Source organism: Alosa alosa, chromosome 15, assembly GCF_017589495.1.
Source record: "Alosa alosa isolate M-15738 ecotype Scorff River chromosome 15, AALO_Geno_1.1, whole genome shotgun sequence".
Lineage (NCBI taxonomy): Eukaryota > Metazoa > Chordata > Actinopteri > Clupeiformes > Clupeidae > Alosa > Alosa alosa.
Window position 1 is genome coordinate 1201447 of NC_063203.1, and position 21792 is coordinate 1223238.

The following is a 21792-nucleotide window of genomic DNA, read 5'->3' on the forward strand; positions in this document are numbered from 1 at the left end:
GACTGCTTTGAGACCAGATATGGTGTTGTATTATTAAGCTAACTATTTCATTTGAAGATGTGACTGAGGAAGCCTTTGAAAGGAAGAAATCAAAGTACACTACCGGTCAAAGTTTTAGAACACCCCAATTTTTTTATGTGGTTAGGAGACAATATGGAGGTTTTTTTGGTTTGTTTGTTTAAAACATTTAAAACAGAATGTGAAGAAACAACTTTCTTGATGTAATATCATAAATGCCTGTGCTCTGCAAGAATATCCACTTAAGTTAGTATACAAACCAGCAAGCGCCAGTCCAGCTACAACGTTGTACCATGTGTTCTGTTGTATTAAATGGAATACAAGTCAATGAAGTGCAGTGTGGCTGCATTCAAGACAACTCAAATCCTACTTAATTCCACATAGCTCATTTTTAAGTTATCATTTTCATTTGTTAGTCCACTAAGTCAAGTCAAGTCAAGTCAAGTCAAGTTTATTTATATAGCACATTTCATACACAGAGGTCATTCAATGTGCTTTACATAAACAAAACCAAACGATAATAACAAATAAAAAGCATAGAAGGGCAATATAGTCAAAGAATAGTTAAAAGGTAAAGATCATAATAAAAAAAGAAAACATAAAACACAAGGTAAAATCATTTAAAAATAAAGAATAATTAGTAAGCAAAAACAAAGGCAAAAGTAGTAAAAAAGCAATAAAAGACAAAGTAGAATAATTATCGAGGCAGATTCAGAATTTGTAACTTCGGCACAGTTAGCAGAAAGCCGTCTGAGAACAGTTTGGTCTTAAGTCTAGATTTAAAACTGGCTACAGTTGGGGCCTTTTTAATGTCATCCGAAAGTTGGTTCCACAGCTGAGCGCATAGCAGCTAAAAGCTGCTTCACCATGTTTAGTTCTAACTGTAGGTTTTACTAGCAGGTTTTCACCTGGGACCTGAGAGGACGAGAAGGTGTGTACTGCTGAAGCATGTCTGACAAGTATTTAGGTCCTGCTCCATTTACTGATTTATAAACAAGCAATAGTGCTTTAAAGTCAATTCTGTGACTTACTGGAAGCCAGTGCAAGGACTTAAGAATTGGAGTAATGTGGTCAGTTCTTTTAGTTTTTGTTAGAGTCCTAGCTGCTGCATTTTGTATCACCTGAAGCTGTTTAATAGTCTTTTTAGGAAGGCCTGTGAACAGTCCATTGCAGTAATCAACCCTGCTGGAGATAAATGCATGAATGAGTTTTTCTAAGTCATGTTTTGACATCAGCCCTCTGAGTTTGACAATATTTTTGAGGTGGTAAAAAAGCTGATTTAGTTATCGCTTTCATGTGGCTGTTGAAATTTAGATCACTGTCAATTAATACACCAAGGTTTTTAACAGTATCCTTTGCCTTCAACCCTTTTGTGTCAAGGAGAGTGGCAACCCTAAGTCTTTCCTCATTTTACCAATTATAATTACTTCAGTTTTTTTTCTTTGTTCAGCTGAAGAAAATTTTGAGACATCCAGGTGTTGATTTGTTCTATACACTGACACATAGATTCAAGAGGACCATAGTTGTTTGGTGATAGAGCTAAGTAAATTTGTGTGTCATCTGCATAGCTATGATATGAAATCAAATTATTTTGAATGATTTGTCCAAGTGGGAGCATATAGAGGTTGAATAATAGTGGCCCCAAGATCGACCCCTGGGGAACACCACAGGTCAAGGACGTTGGTGTTGGTTAAAACAACTTTCTTTTTTGCAAATGACCTATTTGGCTAGGCTACAGCTCAGCAAAAATCTGGAACAGTATTTTACAATGGTTTCGCTCTTCACAGCATGCAAAGTCAAATTTAATATTGGTACATTGTTATTTTTAAATGTCAGATTTTGTCCAGATGATGGCATATCCTGTCATTGATCCAGCTCATGTGGTGTATTGTTTCAGGTGAAGGTGATTCTGGGAGAGGATCGAGAGGCCAGTGGCGTCCTGCTCAGCATTGATGGAGAGGATGGCATTGTCCGAATGGAGCTTGACGAACAGCTGAAGATTCTCAACCTTCGCTTTCTTGGCAAGCTGGAAGTTTGATTCAGTAATGATGATTGCAAGTCCTATCCTTAGTTTATACTTCCTGCAAAAGTGTGTAAAATCTTTTGTTGTACTTCATTACATACATCATTTGTACTTACTATAGTACAGATTGTCCAAAGTATGATATGCAAGTTGTTTTACCCTTAACATCGAAGCTGACATTAGTCCGTTAAGGTCATCCTGTCTGTGCTGTTTTCTCTCTTTATAGATGCCACTTTGGGTGTCTTAATTTTATGTCAATAAAGTGTCTTCTGGTTATCTCCTTTGTCATTGAAATTATACATTTCTTTAACTTATCTTTCATTATTTATACAGGTGTAACATTTCACAACTGCCAGGTTGCATGCTGTGAAGAGCGAAACCATTGTAAAATACTGTTCCAGATTTTTGCTGAGCTGTAGCCTAGCCAAATAGGTCATTTGCAAACTAGAGATACATTTCTTGAAGGAATATACCAGTTCATGCAAAGCTGTAGCTAGGATAATTGAAGTGGTTGCTAAGGTGTTACTAGGGTGCCTAGGATCAATATTCCCAGTTCAACGGAGAGACACAGATAGAGCCTTAAAAGTTGAACAGTTAAAGAGCAACTTGCAGGTTGATTTCAAAACTGAATTTATACTTCATCTTGTCTGAAAATGTCTTTTTAAAAATGTATATGAATTGTATGAATTAAAAATGTATAAGAATTAATATATTTTACAAAACCTACGGACAGTAATTCAGAAGAAAGTGTACCCATTTTAAGCAGGCTCCTAAATATGCCTCTCCCACCCACAAACTTGTCATATTACGTAGGAGAAGGTAAACTTCTTAAATTGGTGCTTGAGCTATGCTGTCATTGTGGATGTAGATAGTAGTCTGAGCAGGGGTGAGAGTTTGAGTTTGTCATTTTTTGGAAAGTCATAATGGTTAATCCTTGTGTTTGTGCTGGTTGCACTAATTTCAGCCTGTCAGGACATCACATCCACCATTTTCCTAACAAGGAAAGTAAGGGTTTTCATGCTTCGGTGTGTTTTGTGCAGGTAGCCTAAATAGAGGGGACTCCCTCATCCGTCACAAAATGTTACACGGACATTAGTATTCCGAGTATTGACCGTATTCAGAATAACACAGGGCAATTCCACAGAAAATTGACTTTTTGTCATATCCATAACGCCAGTGAAATGCCTTGGCATTTGTATGATGTGAATGAACATTCATTTTTTGTGCATTGTTTGTACAATCTTCAGCCAAAAATAGCAAATGCTCAAATTTCATGTAATCATTCACATCATACCATACCATCACATTTTATTGGCGTTATGGATGTTACAAAAAACATAATTTTCCATGGAATTTCCCCACAATAAAATAACATAAAATAACACAATATTATGTAAGGGATAACGGCTGCCGAGGTGTCCTGTTATATGGAATTAATGGACGAGGGCGAGGGGCAAAGAACTCCCCGACGCACATCTCTGATGCAGCACTGCGTAGATCTGACATGACGTGATGCATGCTGGGTTTAAACGGTGCATGCTGACAGAGAATGTCTAATAGGAAGAGAATTGGCACTGTCTGGTTACTTCCGGTTTCTGGACTGGTTGCAGTTCCTCCTCAGATTCCACTTGAGGGCGAGCGCAGAAGGCATGGAGGTCTTTACCCCTCAATATCCACTTTTCTCTGGATATAATTTTTCGAGTAGTAATTTGAATGCATTCGATAGGAGAGGCAAAGAAAATACACACTGTTGATTACATATTTTAAAGTCACGTAATTCTTCTAAAAAGCCTTTGAAATATGTCAATGACGTCATTCATTAGCAATAAATGATAGCGTGTTATGGGCAACAACGACCCAACCTGTAAGAAATGAAAAGGACATAAGTACTCGTTCATTCAACTTTAGACCTAAAGTCTATATTGAACTTGCATAAACTACAATAAAATCTGCGATTCTTCCATGACAAGCAGGTGAAGGAGATAAATTTAGCCGTCTAGCTCCATAGACCCCCATTCAATCTGCGCTCGCCCGCGATCACCCCCAGTGGAATTCTAATGGAACTGCAACCAATTTCGATACAATGGGGCTTACCGTATTTTCCGGACTATAAGTCGCTCCTGAGTATCATAAGGATATATATCATCTATAAGTCGCATCAGTCAAAAAATGCGTCATGAACAGGAAAAAATATCATATATAAGTCGCACCGGACTATAAGTCGCATTTATTTAGAAAAGTATTTCACAAAATCCAAAACCAAAAACAGACACTATGTAACTGGATTATTGAGGCCAAAAAGATTACTGTTAATGAAGAGGAAGGAGTAAGGCAGCCAAGAGGAGGGCAGGAAGGTAATTGCAAAGCAAAAGATTCACTGAAAGAAAATGCCATGTGGTACACCAAAATGTATCTAAAATGTGGAGAATACAATGCAATCAAGCATTTTGGGCGATGTGGAGTCACAAACTGGCAGCAGATTAAATGCTCACAAGAGAGAAAAAGATGCAGTTTTAGACGTGACTGAAGCAAGCCAGGCGATAGGCCTATAGGCCCGACGGCAATTGTAAAGCAGTTTACAAAAGATTCACTGAACAAAAATGCTGATATGATACATGAAAATTTAGCTAAAAATGTGGAGAATGCAATGCAATCAAGCATTTTGGACGTTATATTGGCACAAGCTGGCAACAGAACAAATGATCGCAGGCCACCTCCGAGAGAGTGCGAGAAAATGCGCATTTAAAACCAGGGCCTAAATTTCAGCGCGGGCTTGCGGGTATTGCGCATAAATTATTACTAAGTATTGAGCATACTAAGTCCCGCAACTCTAACCATCACAATGCGAGAAATTCCCACACATTTTACAGCGCTATCTGACATTAATCTAATAATGCAGCGGCCTGAATGCGGGACTATTGACTGGACGGACCAACTCTGACTTCAATTGAACCCCATGCAGAGACACACACACACGCGCGCGCAGGACCACTTTAGGGGTGCCTCTCTCTCTCTCTCTCTCACTCTCTCACTACCTCTGCAGGATTTGTCACCGCTAAAGTCAAATTATAGCCTACAGGTGCTTCTACATCAACCGCTATCGAAAGGAAAGGAAAACAAACGTTTAGCGATCAGGAACCGTCAGGAATTTTGCAAATACAGAAGCATGACAGCCTAATATAACGCGAGAGAACATGGATGTGTTCTCCATTTGAGGAACGTTATAATCGATTGCGGACGTGAACAGAGCTACAGACATGGAGCGCATAGTAGGCCTACTTTCACTTTCTGTGCATATTCACGTGAAAGATAATTATTAGCAAAACGAGCGATCAAATATTGCATGGCAATGAGTTTTGTTTTCAAATGTTTTCATGTATGTCTAGATAACGGGTGAGGAATGTTTAGGGGACAGACTATCATAAATCCTCAGCACCTTTATTTGGACCATGGCTTGTAGGCTATTCGAGTCAGCTATAGGCCTTTATTTCTTGCGTTTTACTGTGAGACGGCTTATACTTTTCGTTATAGGAGCGGCATACCGGTAGGCTATCAATGGCAATGGTTCACTATTAAGTTTCATGTATGAAAGAGTGTCGGGATTTCCATCTGCTTATTGCGAGATAAGGCATCTGCTTTCATTCATTCATGGAACGTGTGCTGTGCTGCAAGAGAAACCGTATAGCCAGGTCTAAGATAGCCTAAATTTAGTTATTTTTTAAATTATGCATGATTTACTTTTTTTTTATAAAATTCGTAGGCTGATGCCTGGCAGCAACAATTGTGTTTAAATGTAGGTTATTGATTCAGCCTCTAGCTCAGAAAGGGGCTGCGTGCGACTGGTAGCTTGAGAGCAAGTGTTGGAGACTCATGGTGTAGGATGATGACTTTTCATTGGCAACAATATTAAACCAACCAACAATATAAATTATTAAGAAGAGCTCTTTTATGAGTTAAATTGAAGCAAAATTATACTGGCTTTTATTTGTCCGAATCTGAGGCCAGGCTATAAATAGAATCCAGGCCATAATTTGAGCATTTAAGTATGCACGTGTGTTTCAGGCATAGCGAGCACTAATCTCTGACTGAAAGTGCACAGGACTTGTGCATTTGAGAGTGCTCTCTCAAGGCTGTAGACGGTAATGTTTCATGTAGGGTTCATGTCAGTTAATATAAATTAACATTTAAAAACATGTTCAATTATATATAATTTTTTTGATATATAAGTCGCACCTGACTATAAGTCGCAGGACCAGCCAAACTATGGAAAAAAAGTGCGACTTATAGTCCGGAAAATACGGCAATAGGAAGTGCCAAGGCTCTCCGTAGACGGGCTCTGATGCTGATTAGAAATGCTGTCCAACTAACTCCTGCGGGGCAGGAAGTCACCATGATGTCACCATGTCACATGACTTTAAGACCTCGCGGGAGAAACAGTGCATTCATGCGCGTGGGAAAAACATAATCGTTCACTTCACCTTGTGGAAATAAGATTTTATAAAATTTCCCTCGGGTTGAATAAAGTATCTATCTATTTGTCTATATCTATTTATCTAAGAAGTGGGAAACTGAGGGAAGATTTTGCTAACACCATTACCCAGTTGTGGGCTCATCGTCACTTTTGTGGTCAAGTTGTAGTTAATGTAGTCGTGGACTTTCATGTCCAACCATTTTAATGTGAACTTGGGACTTTGCCGTTTTTGTCACTTGAAAGCTGCATATCCTTCATTCACCATATCTTTTAGCAAAAAAGTTTGTTTATTTAAGATTAGTAAGCATATGTTTTAACCTTTGTTGTGGCATCCATGTTTTTCAAACATTTTGACGGCAAAGCACATGAACACTTGCTGTGTGAAAAACAATGCCATTATGGGGATGGTCTCTGATATTCCCAGATGGCCTTAACACACCACCTTATATGTGATTTCTGCAACAGTGGTACTGAAAACGTTTTGATATTCTGGTATTTTTAAAACATCACTGTCATTTATTTTGTCATTCATCATGTTCATTTTAATAAATATGAAGGAAATTTAAACTGTATTTAATGCAAACTAAATTCTGCAATATCTCCAAACTCCAAAGTTTGATGGAGATAGATAGATAGAAGCTTTATTTGTCATTGCATAAAATACAGAGTATTTTAAAATACAGTATCACACAACGAAATTAAAGTTGCCACTCTTGGTCAGTGCTTTTTTAAAAGAGCTATACATAATTCATATAGGTAAACATACAGAAAAACATCCCCTATATGCTCCGCCCTCTCTCTTACTCTCACACACTCTCATCCACCCAGCCCCAAACGCAGCACAACATTTACACACAAAAATACCCTCCAAACCCTCCCAGACAACACCCTCCAGCACACATGAGTAAAATAGCCGCAGCCTAATAGCAAGAAAAGTGCATAGGTGCACAGAATGCATTATTGTCCAGAGGTGTTTGAGGTTGATCATGGCAGGGGAGGGGGAGATTGGGGGGTGGCCACAGTTTGCAGAGGGTTCTTTTTTTGGTTTAGTGAACGTATGGCCCAGGGGAAGAAACTGTTGGTTAGTCTGGCGGTGCATGCATTTATTGACCTGAAACGCCTGCCGGAGGGAAGCAGGTTGAACAGGTGGTGGGCAGGGTGGGCAGAGTCCTTGAAAATGGATCTGGACCTGTTGAGGCAGCGGGAGTCGGCGAGCTCTTCCAGGGAGGGCAGAGGGCAGCCTATGATCTTTTGGGCTGTGCCTATGATCCTCTGCAGAGCCTTCCTGTCTGCTGCCGAGCAACCCGCATACCAAGATGTGCTGCAAAAGGTGAGTATGCTTTCAATGATAGACCGGTAGAAGGACACCAGCAACTTCTGTTCGAGATGGTTTATCCTGAGAATTCTCAGGAAGTGTAGTCGCTGTTGGGCCTTCTAAGTTATTGCTTTGGTGTTGATGGACCAGTGGTGGAGGAAGTACTGAACCTCAGTACTTAAGTAAAAGTACAAATACACAGAGAAATATTTACTTTAGTAAAAGTAAAAGTACCACAATGACAACCCTACTTAAGTAAAAGTAAAAAGTACCTGCTTTTAAATGTACTTTAAGTATTAAAAGTAAAAGTATTTGCATAATGATCTATTCTCTTAATATCTATATTCTAAAAGGAAAAATCAGTATGGGCTGTGGCATTTTAATTAAGCTAGTTTTAGGTTATACTCGACTAGATAGTTTTAAGTTAATGCAATTGTGCTTACCATCTGTGGCCCAGTTTACATTCTGACCTACAATTCTAGAGACTGTAATTCTGGTTATCTACTAGGGTGATCTGCTGAGTAATATCATTCAGCAAAACACGAGAGCCTGAAGTTTAACAGGGGTAGACAAAGGGAAACGTCGGGTGGATCGTAATGCCAATTATGCTGATTGAACAGAAAAGTTGCTGAGAAAGGTGTCTTTATGATTAAGTTCAGTTTCACTTGCGCAGACGCATAGACATTGAATGAGCGCTCACGTTACTATCCCCCAATTGTAGGCTATGCATCTTTATTTAATCACACACAATTAAGGAATATTTCCTAATCTGGAAAATGTTACGTTTTTTCCGGCCACCGGTTCATTAATAGTCTACCATTCATTTGTGCCGCAAATGATCAGACGTGTGACAGAAGCATGGGCATAGCCTGTAACTTCGCTGATCCGCGGATAGCAATCTCATCGGAGAGGAGGCCCTAACGCTGCAGATAACAGACAGAGAAAGGCACAGAACACAGTTGCATGTACAGTGTAGCCATGGGTCTGGTGAATATAGCCTACGAATGCAGATGGCTACAAGCTCACGCTTTTGCCTGGTCTAGACTAGAAGCTTATGTTTCTAAGAATGCACGTAGCTCCAGAATCTTTGGTAGCAACCCCGGTAAAACAAACGTGTTTGTCAGAGAGAAAAAAATGATCATAAAATGTATCGTAAAAGGAACGATGGTGTTGTAGAAATGTAGCGGAGTAAAAGTACAGATAATTGCTGTAAAATGTAACGAAGTAAAAGTCAAAAGTATGCACTATAAATTTTACTTAAGTAAAGTACAAATACGTGGAAAATTTACTTAAGTACAGTAACGAAGTATTTGTACTTCGTTACATTCCACCACTGTGATGGACCAGGTGAGATCTTCGGAGATGTGTACCCCTAGGAATTTGAATGATGACACCCTTTCCACACAGTCGCCGTTCAGGTGGAGAGGGGCAAGTGCAGTGCGGTTACGTCTGAAGTCTATGATGATCTCCTTTGTTTTTGAAGTGTTGAGAAGTAACTTGTTGGCTGAGCACCAAGCTGAGAGTTTCTGGACCTCAGCTCTGTACTCAGACTCATCGCCGCCTGAAAGGAGACCGACCACAGTGGTGTCGTTGGCAAATTTTATGGTTGGAGGGGTGGAAAGGAGAGCAGTCCGATGTGTATAGTGTATACAGGAGTGGGCTCAACACAGCCTTGGGGGGAGCCAGTGCTGAGTGTGAGTGGGGGGGAAAGATGGTGGCTGAGTCTCACTTGTTGTGGTCTGTTGGAGAGGAAGTCTTTAATCCAAGCGCAGGTGGAGGGAGGGAGGTGTAGGTCCAGGAGTTTTTTAATCAAAATGTCCGGGATTATTGTGTTGAAGGCTGAGCTGAAATCTATGAAGAGTAGTCTTGCATAGTTGCCAGGGCGATCGAGGTGGCTCAGCGTTGAGTGGAGGGTGATGGCAATGGCATCCTCAGTGGAGCGGTTTGCCCTAAGCAAACTGGTGAGAGTCAAATGATGGAGGGAGACGCAAAGTAAGATAGCCTGTAGAAGTTAAGCAGTTAAAAGTGCAAGGACTTTTATTTTGAAACAGTGTGAGTTGTCTACTTCAGAACAGGAAGTGTAAATTAGTGTATCAATATTCCTAGTTCCTAGAGAGAGGGGGGAGAGCCTTTAAAGTGGAGGTCTGCACGGGACACAGGGTTCCTACACATGTTCCATTTCAAAATGTCATACTTTTTCCATACTGAAATTTCCAAACTCTTGGTAGATTTTTCTGATTATATTCTCGACATTGTGGCCACTTCTGAATTGGGATAACTCGTGAAAACAAACATATTATGGACAACTGTACCTACTCCTAGCTCATTCTTGGCACTTGAGGTTAATGATGCTACAGAGACTCTCTGCTCTACACTGGCATCTTGTCTGAATGCAGCATGTCCTCTTTCCTCAAGACCTACTCGTCCCAGACACAGTCCTGCAGGGCCGCCCCCGGCTGTATGAAAAACCACCAGACAGCAGAGGGCGCCCGCCCCCCCCTGGAGCACCCCAGGGGACACGGCCATCCCACCACATCAGGTGGGATGGAAAACTCCATATAACACAGCTCAGACGACGTCACACCAACATCACGTGACACCTCTGATGAAGGCTACAGAGGCAAGGTAGCCGAAACTTGTCAGGTACACAATTTTACCTTATTGGCTTGTACAGAGAAACAGTAAGAATTAGTAAAACAGTAAGCCTAATGAATCTCTTCAATGATGACTCTAGTGTTTCCCACCGGATTTCTGCATGCCTTAAGGATATTTCAGCCTCTGGATGAAAGATCGGCACCTTCAGCTTAATCTCTCAAAAACAGAGTTTTTGGTGTTTCCAGCTAAAACAGCTATTCCCCAACAGATTAACATCCAGCTTGACTCAACTTCACTGACCCCAACTAGATCGGCACGAAACTTGGGCGTTGTAATTGATGACCGACTTAACTTCTCTGTGCATAGCTTCTATTGCAAAACCATGTCGGTTTATGCTTTACAACATTAGGAAGATCATGTGCCGTTCACCCTGTTGCTGTTCACCCTGTGCCGTTCAGCCTCTGGATGAAAGATCGGCACCTTCAGCTTAATCTCTCAAAAACAGAGTGTTTGGTGTTTCCAGCTAAAACAGCTATTCCCCAACAGATTAACATCCAGCTTGACTCAACTTCACTGACCCCAACTAGATCGGCACGAAACTTGGGCGTTGTAATTGATGACCGACTTAACTTCTCTGAGCATATAGCTTCTATTGCAAAATCATGTCGGTTTGTCCTTTACATTAGGAAGATCATGTGCCGTTCACCCTGTTACAAGTTGATGAACTAAAACGATTTTGGAAACATTATTTTAAGGTGTAAAAAACTCTTTGGTGTTGCTTTAATGCATGAGACATTTTGCTCATTGACTGAGAGCCCTAATTTCATCAATGGGGAAATTAGGCTAGGCTACAAAGTTAATGTTTATAATTTAAGTAAATTATTTTAAAGTTATGTTAATATAATATATTATCCCAGATAGAGACTGGCGGACCACTGTCGGTCCATTGGGGGCAGATCTGGCGGTCCGCTGGCGGGTTGCAGACAAATTGCCCAATATTTGCCACTATTGGTCTAAAATCTTTTTCATTTGTTCAATTATATCCATATATAATTTTATTAACTTTTCTTAATATTCATGAGTCATGACAAGTTAAATTTAAAGAGATGGTGGTCCAACGGCGGACCACAAGTGGCACGCCACCGGCGGCATATAGGCTACCAGCGGTCCGCTATCTGCCAATCTGATTTTGCTATCTGGGATGTCACTGTTGTATGCTAATACCCTAATATGCAGAAGACTGACAAGACATGGGCGCCATAAGACCTAGAGTTGTAGACATTTTGCCATTTTACTGTAGATCTATAGCTAACCAGGCTTTATTATTATTAATTTGTTAGTCTTCAGAAAACTCACATTTGCTCATTGTTGGATCATTTTCATTGAGGAAGTGCTGTGTTGGAAGGTGCACTCACATTTTTAGTTTTCCGTATACAGCTTGACCTTCATATGATAGAGACTAGTTCACTGCTGGCAGAGGCCTCAGAGTACCCTTTTGCAATTATGTAAACACATAATGTAATCTGAAAACTGCTGCCCTGATTAAAAAAAACAAACAATGCAACTGATCTCAGCTGGTATTCTGTATATAATGGAGTGGAATGGAAATTTATAAGTGACCCCAAACTTTTGACCAGTAGTGTACTTGCTATAGAACGTTCGCTGTATAAATTACCAACTTTCATTGTTTCTCATTGTGTAAGGATTCATCATCAATGGTCTGTTCTTCCCATAGTTTCGGGATTTTCAGGAAGCGTTAAAAGCTCATAGGCTAACCAAGACTGTCATGGTTTGTTGTGAAGAAAACATGCTATTACTATCATTATTTAAGTCTATGGTTTATGTTTATAACATGGTTTTGAGTCACTTTGGATAAAAGCATCTGCTAGGTAAAACACAAGGTAAAACTTCATGACCAAAGCAATTCATTCCACCATTCTTCTAGTGCTGCACATTTTTAATCCAAATGCATGATTGTTAATGGTGGACAAATCTAAATTTCATGAATAAGCTAGTCTATATGTGGCTATACCTCAATTTTGTCCACTTTGGGTGAAACCCAGTTGGCCACTGTATTTTGTTTGTCATTTAGCACCACCCTGTGGTCTTTAGTGCACATTGTGTGATTTTTAATCTACAAGGAAAAAACTGACATGACCCACAAGTTGATTTATTACACAAATGTAGTAATGACACTAGCAGACTACCTTAGGGGAACAAAAGGGAACGATCAGTTATTTTCTCATATAGTTCATGTTGGTGTAAATGCTAATATGCTATCCTGTCCCTGCATGAGTTTCCCCAAACATTTCTGCAAATCCAAAACGTAAAATACAAGCAAAATACAAGTAGTCCTAAAACATTTTTTTTTTAAAAAAGAAAATTTATTTCAGACACATTCTTGAATGTCAACAAAAGAGCTGCATTCTTGCAATTAGAGTGGTATTCAAAGTACAGTTATAAGGACCTTATGATGGCAAATACAAAAAAAAAACAAAGCAAAACAAAAAATCTAAAATATGATAGATGTACCTACCAACCTACATACACAAGATATTGTGCTGTGCACCTTTGGGAAAACAGTTAGCTACTTCCATAGTTTAAATCCTCTCCCTAAAACTGCTCCAGGCAAGAACTACCACTAAGAAATAAAAATAGGACTGAAGACACATAGTGTTAACTTTACAAAAGGAGAATAACACTGTACATCTTAAAAACCTTTCATATACACAGCCTAACATGTCTTGTTCCTGTTGTACTTTGAGAGGTGAAAGTGTGTACAATTGGGTTTAATGGCATCAACAGGAATTCAGGCTATATCAGTAGCTAATCTATTCATCGTCGTCATCTTCCTCATCGTCGTCATCGTCATCGTCATCATCATCATCGTCATCATCTCCATCACCCTTTTTGGACAAACCTGCTATTCCTTTTGTACGATATGCAGCAATATCCTATTGGAAGCAAACACACATTACATAAGCTTGGACACTTAAGAATTCTAACCATACATTTCTCAAATGACATTCTGAGTTTACCTTGTCATATTTTTCCTTCAGTTTTGCAGCCTTCTTTTCATAAGGCTGCTTAACCTCAGCAGCGGAGCTGTTCCACATCTCCCCTAGTTTCTTTGCAATGTCTCCAATAGTCAGACCTGGATTTTCCCCCTTGATCTTCGGGCGGAAGTCTGAGCAGAAAATGAAAAATGCAGACCTGCAAGGCAAACAAGGACAGGATTTACTTCAGAGTACAGCAACACAGATTCACTGTAAATCCAATAGAATTTGAGATCTCTTACGGTGGTCTTTTTGGAGCGTTGGGGTCCTTAAACCGTCTCTTCTTTTCACCCTTAGGTGGGATGTAATTTTTCATTTCTCTCTCATAGCGGACCTTATCCTGTTTAGCCATGTCCTCAAACTTACCCTTTTCTTTGGCAGACATGGTCTAAGAACAAAAAAAGAAAAAACAATATACATCATGTAGATGGCACCAATCACATTTTTTAATCCCTCACAGGAATACTGTTGAAAACATGGTGAGGATAAGAATGTCTACTTTTAACAAACACATTTCCTCCTGCCTCACCTTCCACCGCTCAGAGCATTTCTTGGAGAACTCAGAGAAATTGACAGAGGCATCAGGGTGTTTCTTCTTGTGCTCCTCCCTGCACGTCTGCACAAAGTAGGCATATGAGGACATTTTCCCTCGCGGCTTCCTTGGATCTTTACCCATCTTATCAACCTTGTCCTTCAAAAAAAAAAAAAAAAATAAATAAAATAATACAAATGCACACCATTTCAATCACTTGTTTTCAATGTCGTCAACAACAACAAATCTTTCGAGACTGAGCAAATGGTGACCCCCAAAAAAAAATAAATAAATAAATAAATACAAATTCACTTCACACATCTGCCCGTGATCATGCATAATAAACACAGGTCCTCAAACAGAGTAAAGAGTAAACGTTAATTTGATAAAAGAACAATGTAATTTATGTACATTTCATTGCTCCAATATAGCTTACTGTGCACCAACAGTAAATGTTCGTTCCGAGTCAAAGACAAAAACGCAAACGTTTTAACAATAACATTTCTTCATCCATTTTGAAAAAGCCATCTTCATGAGAGAAAGTCCTCATCATTTGTCTCCACCCACATTCCTAGATAAGTTTGAGGCTGGAAATAAAATCTAATATTAGTTTTCCAGCTATTTCAGCAAATAGTGCACAACTACTGAATGGACTTCAATAATATGTCTATTAGCAGTAAGCTAGCTTGCTATGAGACCAACTCGCAATGGTGTTCCCTTTTACTATTCTGTAGCTGAAACCTGCGAATGGTCGTCTCCGTCGAACAAAGCTAACTAAACTAGCATATTAGCATAGCTCTTCTAGCCAATATGGCTTCCTTTCTTTATGTGTGCTGCAGCCTTCCAGCAAGCACTGGAGTCGGGTTGGTCAGGAGAAAACATCCATCATTCAACGCACGCCTATTGACGGTTAAAATAAGGCAAAACACTACAAAAACGACGTAGATTCTGTGATATTCCAACCACTGCATGTAGCTGACAACGAAGAAAAATATTTATCTAAAAAGTTCTGTCAGATAAATTTCCGCCCGTTTCGCCCCCACCCCCTCCTTCATAGTCAGGCAGTGCTGTGCTCTTACCACGCAGCAGCCAGCCATGTTACTAACGTTAGAAGCTAGCGAAGCTAGCTGGCATTGTAAGAGAAAACAGAGATACAAGGTAAACTATATAGAAATAAAATATGAAACTATAATACATAACAGAATTATGCCATGTGCACCGAAAACACACTGAAAATAAGTATTCAACATGGACTATGTGCTAACGTAAGATCACTCGCTTCCCAACAGACGTTTGTCATTCTAACCCTAGCAAAATTACTAACATGAACGTAATCACAATCCTGGTAACGTTCGTGCAATGCCAATGTAAGACAAACATACAAATTATTGCTATACCACGCACATAGTTAGCAAAAAACAAAGACTAGTTCCTGAGAAAACGTCATTGTTTAATTCAAGAGGGACAAATGGCCCTGTCTATGTCGCTAACAGGCTAACACTCGTAATGATAATCCAACAAAGGCATGCCTTTTCTAACGGAGATGTTGTTTAGCTTAACGTTACTGGCGAAATGACAAGAATAATAGACACAGTGGCAATACATTCAACCATTAAACTCTCGCTGCATTCGCTGTTTTGGTTTCTTGACAACATCAGTATCTTTTTTACATTTAATCACAGTGAAATATACATACCCGTAGCAGGCGTTCTTTCTCCGGCTAGATAATGGGGTCCAACAAAACGTTATTACGCGGTCTTGAAGGTGCCTGTAGCTAGACCTGCCTCAGCGAAATACTGCAAGATGACGAATCCGATTGGCTACCGCCAACTCATGGTTTCATTTGATTCGACGTCAATCCTCAATAGCCCGAAATATCGACGACAGTTGGTTGGCTTGTTTTGAAGCGGCGTCATGTATTTGTCAGTGGCGCGTAATATGATTTGCGTTTCTTCATTCGCATCAAAAAGGACTGAAATCGCAGTCATCAACTGAACAACAATGAATTGCCTTAACAAAACAAGGCAACGATTAGCTGGGGTTACATCCAACTGGCAACGATAAGAAAGTTGGATGTTACCCCAGCTAATCGTTGCCTTGTTTTGGTAAGGCAATTCATTGTTGTTCAGTTGATGGCTAAGATTTCAATGCGGGCTTTTTATTAAACCCTGACAGGACACACTTGAAATTAGCATTCAATATTCTAATGAGCACCGCAATTCGATTTGTTTGAGGTCTCTCGAATAGAATAGAATTTGGGTTGCACTCTGCATGTGTAGCAGGGTTAATTATGCTTCCCTGAATTCCCCCATCGTTTCTACAAGTTCTATTGTAGTTTCCCACGCCTCTGAGGTACAGTAGGTTGTAGGGGGGTGTGGCAGGGGTCGGTTCCCACGCTGAAGACCCCTTAAGTGTTCATGTAGCCCCCTCCTCTGCCTCTTTTGCTACTGTCCTGAGGCAGAGGTATGGGGAGTCTTGCATACAATACATCATATCTTTTATTTATGCTTTTATGGTAACTTGTATGGTGCATTTTTCACATAGAACTGTTTTCTGGTGTTGCACACCTTATATACGAGTTATGTTTATTTCATCACTGTTTTTATGTTAGCTCGTTACACAATGCACATTACCTCAGTTCTACATGCTACAGTCTGCTAACGTGGCTGCAGGTGTAGCGACATTAACTAGTTAGCTTACAGACTTTCATACTGGTGAATTGACTGAATGCATTTAAACGTAGTTTACCTGTTTGATTGGCAGGAGCTGTGATGCGACTGGCTCGCTCCCTGTCTGATGTGTTTGTTTTGTCTTATATTTCAGGTATGCCATGTTTGTTTAATGTACTTTTGTTATTGTCTATTCACATGTACTTTTGTGGCGACGCTGTTAACTGCGTGTCTCGTAGTCTTGCCGCGCGCCTCTTTTGCTACTGTCCTGAGGCAGAGGAGCTGTGATGCGACTGGCTCGCTCCCTGTCTGATGTGTTTGTTTTGTCTTATATTTCAGTAAAAGAGTCAAAGGCCAGGTCGGTTGTGGCGTCTCTTATTATACACAACACAACGCAGAGAACGTGGTAGAGGGAAAACTACCTCTGTTACACATGTTAATGCGCTATAAAAATAAAACTGACTTGACTTGAATATAACGGGATGAGTTCATACAGTTTGTTCGCACATGTTGCAATTCTATCTGCGTTAGTTTAGGAAAATGTCAATTAATCGCAGCCTACTTTAACTTGCAATGAGACAACGGAGAAACGCACGTAGGTGCGCTTATCAGGCCGGGAGCCAGGTCCACTCCTCAGGATGTTTTTTGCTAGGCCTACCTTTTTTCACTATTATTTCGTATTATCTATACCTGGGCCATCAAAAGTTGATAATGACCACCCCCAACTCTGCCCCGCGTCTCAGGGGCAAAAAAAAAACCTTTTTGGGAAAAGCTTTTGGCGGAATGATGTAATTGTGAATATAGGTAGCCTACATAAATGGTCATATAACCCTACATTTTTGCATGGTGTATCCATAAGGGAAACTGGCAAAAAAAAGATTTTTTTCATCCGGCTTTAGGGAGGAAGATTTTCAATGCCCTGTCCTGCGTCCTGCGCAACATCAAGCAGGATGCTTTTGTCCTCCTTTTTGAGACAGGCTTGAAGAGCAGAGTTCTAGAATCTTTGCTGGGACGCAGCACAACGTCCAATGCCGTAACATATCTAGTCTAACGAATGATTGCTAAGAGCGGTGTCAGATATATATCGGAGCAGATATCATTGGTTAAAGAACACACAGGGGCGGACTGGCAATCTGTGCGTTCTGGAAAAGTCCTGATCAGTGCCTCATCGGCCAAGTAGCCACATAAATTGTGCTGAACAAGAAGTTCACTGGAAACAAAAAACTCTTGGATACAGCCAGGAAAGAACAGAAGTATTGCAGATAGACAATCAACTATTTTGGTGAGTACACTAGTCTTAGGATTTCACTGATGGGCTACATGAAATATTTATATTTATTGGGTTGAAAACAATACAGATTTTTGAAGGCTGATAACAGTATTGTTGTTATGTTGTTATTTATACCTGTAAACAGGCCCAGAGGCAGTGGGGGTTTGGAAGCCATGATGACAGAGGTGCTGTTGTCTCCTGCGCTGCACAGAGTGTGAATGTGGAGTTTGCTTATATACAGGTGGACAGCCACACACACACACACAATACAGATGAAGACACTGAAGTCCCCAAAAGACTGAAGCACTTTAGAAATGCTATACTTTTTGAGCAGTTGAATGTATTTTTTTCAATCTCCTTTGTTGTTTACATAAAAGGTTAGTATGCTTTTTTTTTTTATATATATATTATGTATGTTACCTGTTAGGCACAACGTGCTAGCGGAGTGCCTAAAACCCCCCTTAGCTGTTGTAGAATCAGTGTAACACGGACTCGAGTGGCTTATTGCTTTTCTAAAACTGTTACTAAATACTAAGTAAAGGCACAGCAACTAGAAATATAACGAGTTATTCCTAGATAATCATTCTTCCGCCAAGAAATATTATATTTCCTCTATCTGTTCAGCCGATTCAGCCAAACACAATCAAGGACCGGAACTATCAGTTTTAGAACTACACGTCTCCTCCAAGTGACAATCATTTTATACACAATAGGGAGGGAAAGTAATCTCATCGCCACCTACTGGTTGCGTTCCTAGAGTTTAGCGGAGTGGATTGGGATCTTAATTTAATGCTTTCCATATGTTAGGCACTGGGATCACCTCTATTGCTTCTAGTGGTCATACCTTATTTTTAGGATCAGTTGAATTGTTTTGAGTTTTTGTCTTAACATGGTGATAACGAACTACAGTTGCATGTGACGTCACAGGTTTGGGCGCTTAATCTCTAACTGATCAATACGGCAATTTGTTTAACTGGCTTAACATATTTTTGTAATAACGGAGCGTGATGCAAACCGTGTGGTGATTACTTTTATGTCTGGGTAACTGGTGTTGTGCTTCTACTCACATGAAGAGCTGGCAGTAAGTGTTAAGTGTCAATGCTAACCAGGCTAATAAACAAACCATGCTACCGTGAGTAACGTCGAAGGGTAAAGTCACGTGACGTCTTTTGTAGTCCGTCTATGAAACAAAAGGAGCAATTTCGATTTTTTTAAATAAGGCAAAATAGGGCCTGACATTTTCACAGTTTGAAGATTATTACTGTATACACACTGAAAAATATTTTTGATGGATAACTTTGCTGATTTGGCTTCACAATTTTTTTTTAAAAATAGGTCTATGGGACTTAACATTGGAGCTGCTCTTCGATAGGAACGCAACCACTTGGGGCGCTGGTGTTCACTTTCCCTCCCTATGCTGGCAATGCTGAGAACAATTAGTGTAGTATAGTGGATGTTAGTAGGTTATCGCGAGAGCACCTGGAGGATAGATAGGAATGATAACGGGAATGAGACAGACCAGCGAGAACTGTGAATTGAACTTGTGTTAATAAAGTGAACATAATGTTGAACTAAAGGACTGATTATTGAAGACAACACAACATTTTGGTGACGAGGAGACAGATGCCAAGAACCCAGAGGCCAGACAGGACGACAAGGATTCTACTTCCATGCCCAGAAAGTAAGACGAAATGTTGAATACTGAAAGAAACGCGTGTGCTGCTGCTGCTGCTGCACCTGAGCCTAGATATGCTCATTTAGCCCCGCCGGTTCCACTGAACCTCACGACGACTGATTTATACACAGAGTATAAGCTGTGGAGGACTCTAAGTTTTTACGAAGTTGCCAGTGGTACTATAAATGTGCCAGATTTGCTGCATTGCATTGGAGCGCTAATGCAAAGGATTTTTGCTAACCAGGACGTAAAGATACATATATAGACTGGGCTCTTACCGCTCTGGACACATATTTCACTCCATGAAGAAAATGTAGTCATAGACCTAGAGAGACACAAGTTTAGGCAGAGAGCTCAGTGTTCTGACGAGACGGTGGATGCTTTTTGTAGTGTTAATGGATTTATCGGACACAGGATGTGATGCTGCCCCCTGGGGGTTAGGCTTGGGAGGTTGTAAACCAGGCAGTTCAATAAAGTCATGCTTCCTGTGTACACGCTGAGAATCTCTCTCCCTACTTATTTCTAAGTTAGAACTACCTAACTCTACATGGTGTCAGAAGTAAGATCCGTTACTCAATTCGGGTGAATATGAGATTTGGTTTTGTCAACTAACTGGAGAGAACTCGCATACATTTTAGTCAGTTTTTTCAAGTTTTCAGTTTAGTTAGCTAGCATAGCTAAAGTGACTCGTGATTAGCTAACGTTCGCGGCAGCTGATAAAAACAAAAATGGAGCGATTCCAGATTCCCCCGCCGCCCAAATTTGATTTCACAAAGCCAGAAGAGTGGCCCAAATGGATTCGGAGGTTTGAGAGATTTCGGATTGCATCGGGTCTAGCGCTACAGTCCGAGGAGAACCAGGTGAACACTTTGATCTATACTAATAGGCTTGGATTATGTTGTGGCTGGTTTTCAACAACCTCTTAAAGTGTTATTTTACTTAAATTAAGTACAACGATAAAGTTTTAAAATGTTCCAGTGTAGCCTTCTCATTATTTTGTATTTTGTAATATTCTATTGATGTAGGCCTAATATTAAGCCTTACTAGACAGAACTCACTAAATGTTATCTTAAGGCTATCATTGTTATCATAGATTTTTTTCTATAGAGTGATAAAAGTCCAAATGGTCAATAAATTAGAAGTTAAGGTATTTTGCCTTTGTATGACCCATTATTGTTTTGCAGATAATGCAAAGGCAGAATACAGTAACTTCCAAATAAGGGTCAAAGGTCACCCTTATTTGGAAGTTACTGTACTCTGCCTTTGTATTACCTGCAAAACAATAATGGATCATACAAAGGCAAAAGACCTTAACTTCTATTCTATTGACAATTTGGATTTGTATCACTGTATCTCAACATTTCCTGTGATAACAATAGCCTTAAAATAACATTTAGCCAGTTTTGTCTAGTTAGGCTTAATACTACATAAATTGAATATTAAAAAAATAAAAAATAGTGACAATTTTAAGGCTAAAATAGTTTTAAAAACTTATGGCTGTACTAATTTGAGATAAAATAACACTTTAAAGTAACCTTTCACCTATATGTTTTAGATAAAGGCCCGTTTCTCTCCATACGACATGTTGCAATACGCCCTCCAAATTTCTTGCCGCCTGTGTTCAGAAAATGTTCCTAAGCATTGCCTTCGGCACTTGATTCCACACTGTCCCCTCATTGGTGGTCGATTGGTGGGCTCTGATCTAGAAGCAGGAGTAATCTCTGGGGCAAAGGCTGGTGTGGCTGGTCCAAGAACTGGGTCTGGAAATGTGACATGGGCACAATGTGACTGGCTCAAGTGCTGTCAGTGTGGGCTCTGAGATCACTGAAACAAGGACCTGTTTAAGTGCAGTGAGTGAAGCAAGGGCAGGCTCTGGTGTCATACGTGGCAAAGGAGTGGGGTCTGGTGTGCTCGTGGTGAACAGGTCATCTGCTCCACAAAACAGATCATCACTGATGTCCAGATAGCTATGGAGAACTGTCTACTCGTTTGCCTCCAGTTTTGCAGGGGGCATGCAGGCTGCTCCATTTTGCTGACTTTCTCCAGGAATAGAAGAAACTGACACCAAGAAATTCCCAATTAAAAAATGTACCAATGTGATGGTAAAGGTGTGTAATAGCATGTATTAAAATCGCTATGCTGGCCATATATAACACAGGATATAGGTA

General features: G+C 40.1%; 3 protein-coding genes across 10 annotated transcripts in view; 2 read left to right on the top strand and 1 right to left on the bottom strand.

Moving 5' to 3' along the window:
• supt5h (SPT5 homolog, DSIF elongation factor subunit) overlaps window positions 1-2317 on the top strand; it is a 59934-nt gene extending 57617 nt beyond the window's left edge. For all 4 annotated transcript variants that reach the window (XM_048264629.1, XM_048264630.1, XM_048264631.1 and 1 more), the window contains one exon: window positions 1916-2317. In XM_048264629.1, the coding sequence (XP_048120586.1) occupies window positions 1916-2056 (141 nt within the window). In that variant the 3' untranslated portion in view covers window positions 2057-2317. The remainder of the gene's footprint in view (window positions 1-1915) is intronic.
• A 10259-nt stretch (window positions 2318-12576) lies between these two features.
• Window positions 12577-15859, bottom strand: hmgb1b (high mobility group box 1b). The gene is made up of 5 exons (XM_048264353.1): window positions 15707-15859; window positions 14008-14169; window positions 13721-13866; window positions 13461-13635; window positions 12577-13376 (listed from the first exon to the last, which is right to left on the bottom strand). The coding sequence occupies exons 2-5, from the start codon at window positions 14152-14154 to the stop codon at window positions 13254-13256; spliced, it is 591 nt and encodes a 196-aa protein (XP_048120310.1). The 5' UTR covers window positions 14155-14169; window positions 15707-15859; the 3' UTR covers window positions 12577-13253.
• A 2395-nt stretch (window positions 15860-18254) lies between these two features.
• wdr95 (WD40 repeat domain 95) overlaps window positions 18255-21792 on the top strand; it is a 94148-nt gene continuing 90610 nt past the window's right edge. For 2 of the 5 annotated variants that reach the window (XM_048264355.1, XM_048264356.1), the window contains exon 1: window positions 20413-20484. Coding sequence is in view for 1 of the 5 variants with exons in the window: in XM_048264359.1 (XP_048120316.1) it covers window positions 20353-20484 (132 nt within the window). In the remaining 4 variants the exon portion in view is untranslated. Of the gene's footprint in view, window positions 18327-19376; window positions 20485-21792 lie in introns of those variants that run through there. The other 3 variants (XM_048264354.1, XM_048264359.1, XM_048264357.1) reach the window with 3 other exon arrangements.

Excerpts from the sequence above, each read along its gene's own strand:
- hmgb1b (XM_048264353.1), bottom strand. The coding sequence starts at position 14,154 with ATGGGTAAAGATCCAAGGAAGCCGCGAGGGAAAATGTCCTCATATGCC. Across the intron at positions 13,867-14,007 it reads AATGCTCTGAGCGGTGGAAG|ACCATGTCTGCCAAAGAAAA; the intron begins GTGAGGCAGGAG and ends TTTTGTTCTTAG. Across the intron at positions 13,377-13,460 it reads TGAAGGAAAAATATGACAAG|GATATTGCTGCATATCGTAC; the intron begins GTAAACTCAGAA and ends TGCTTCCAATAG.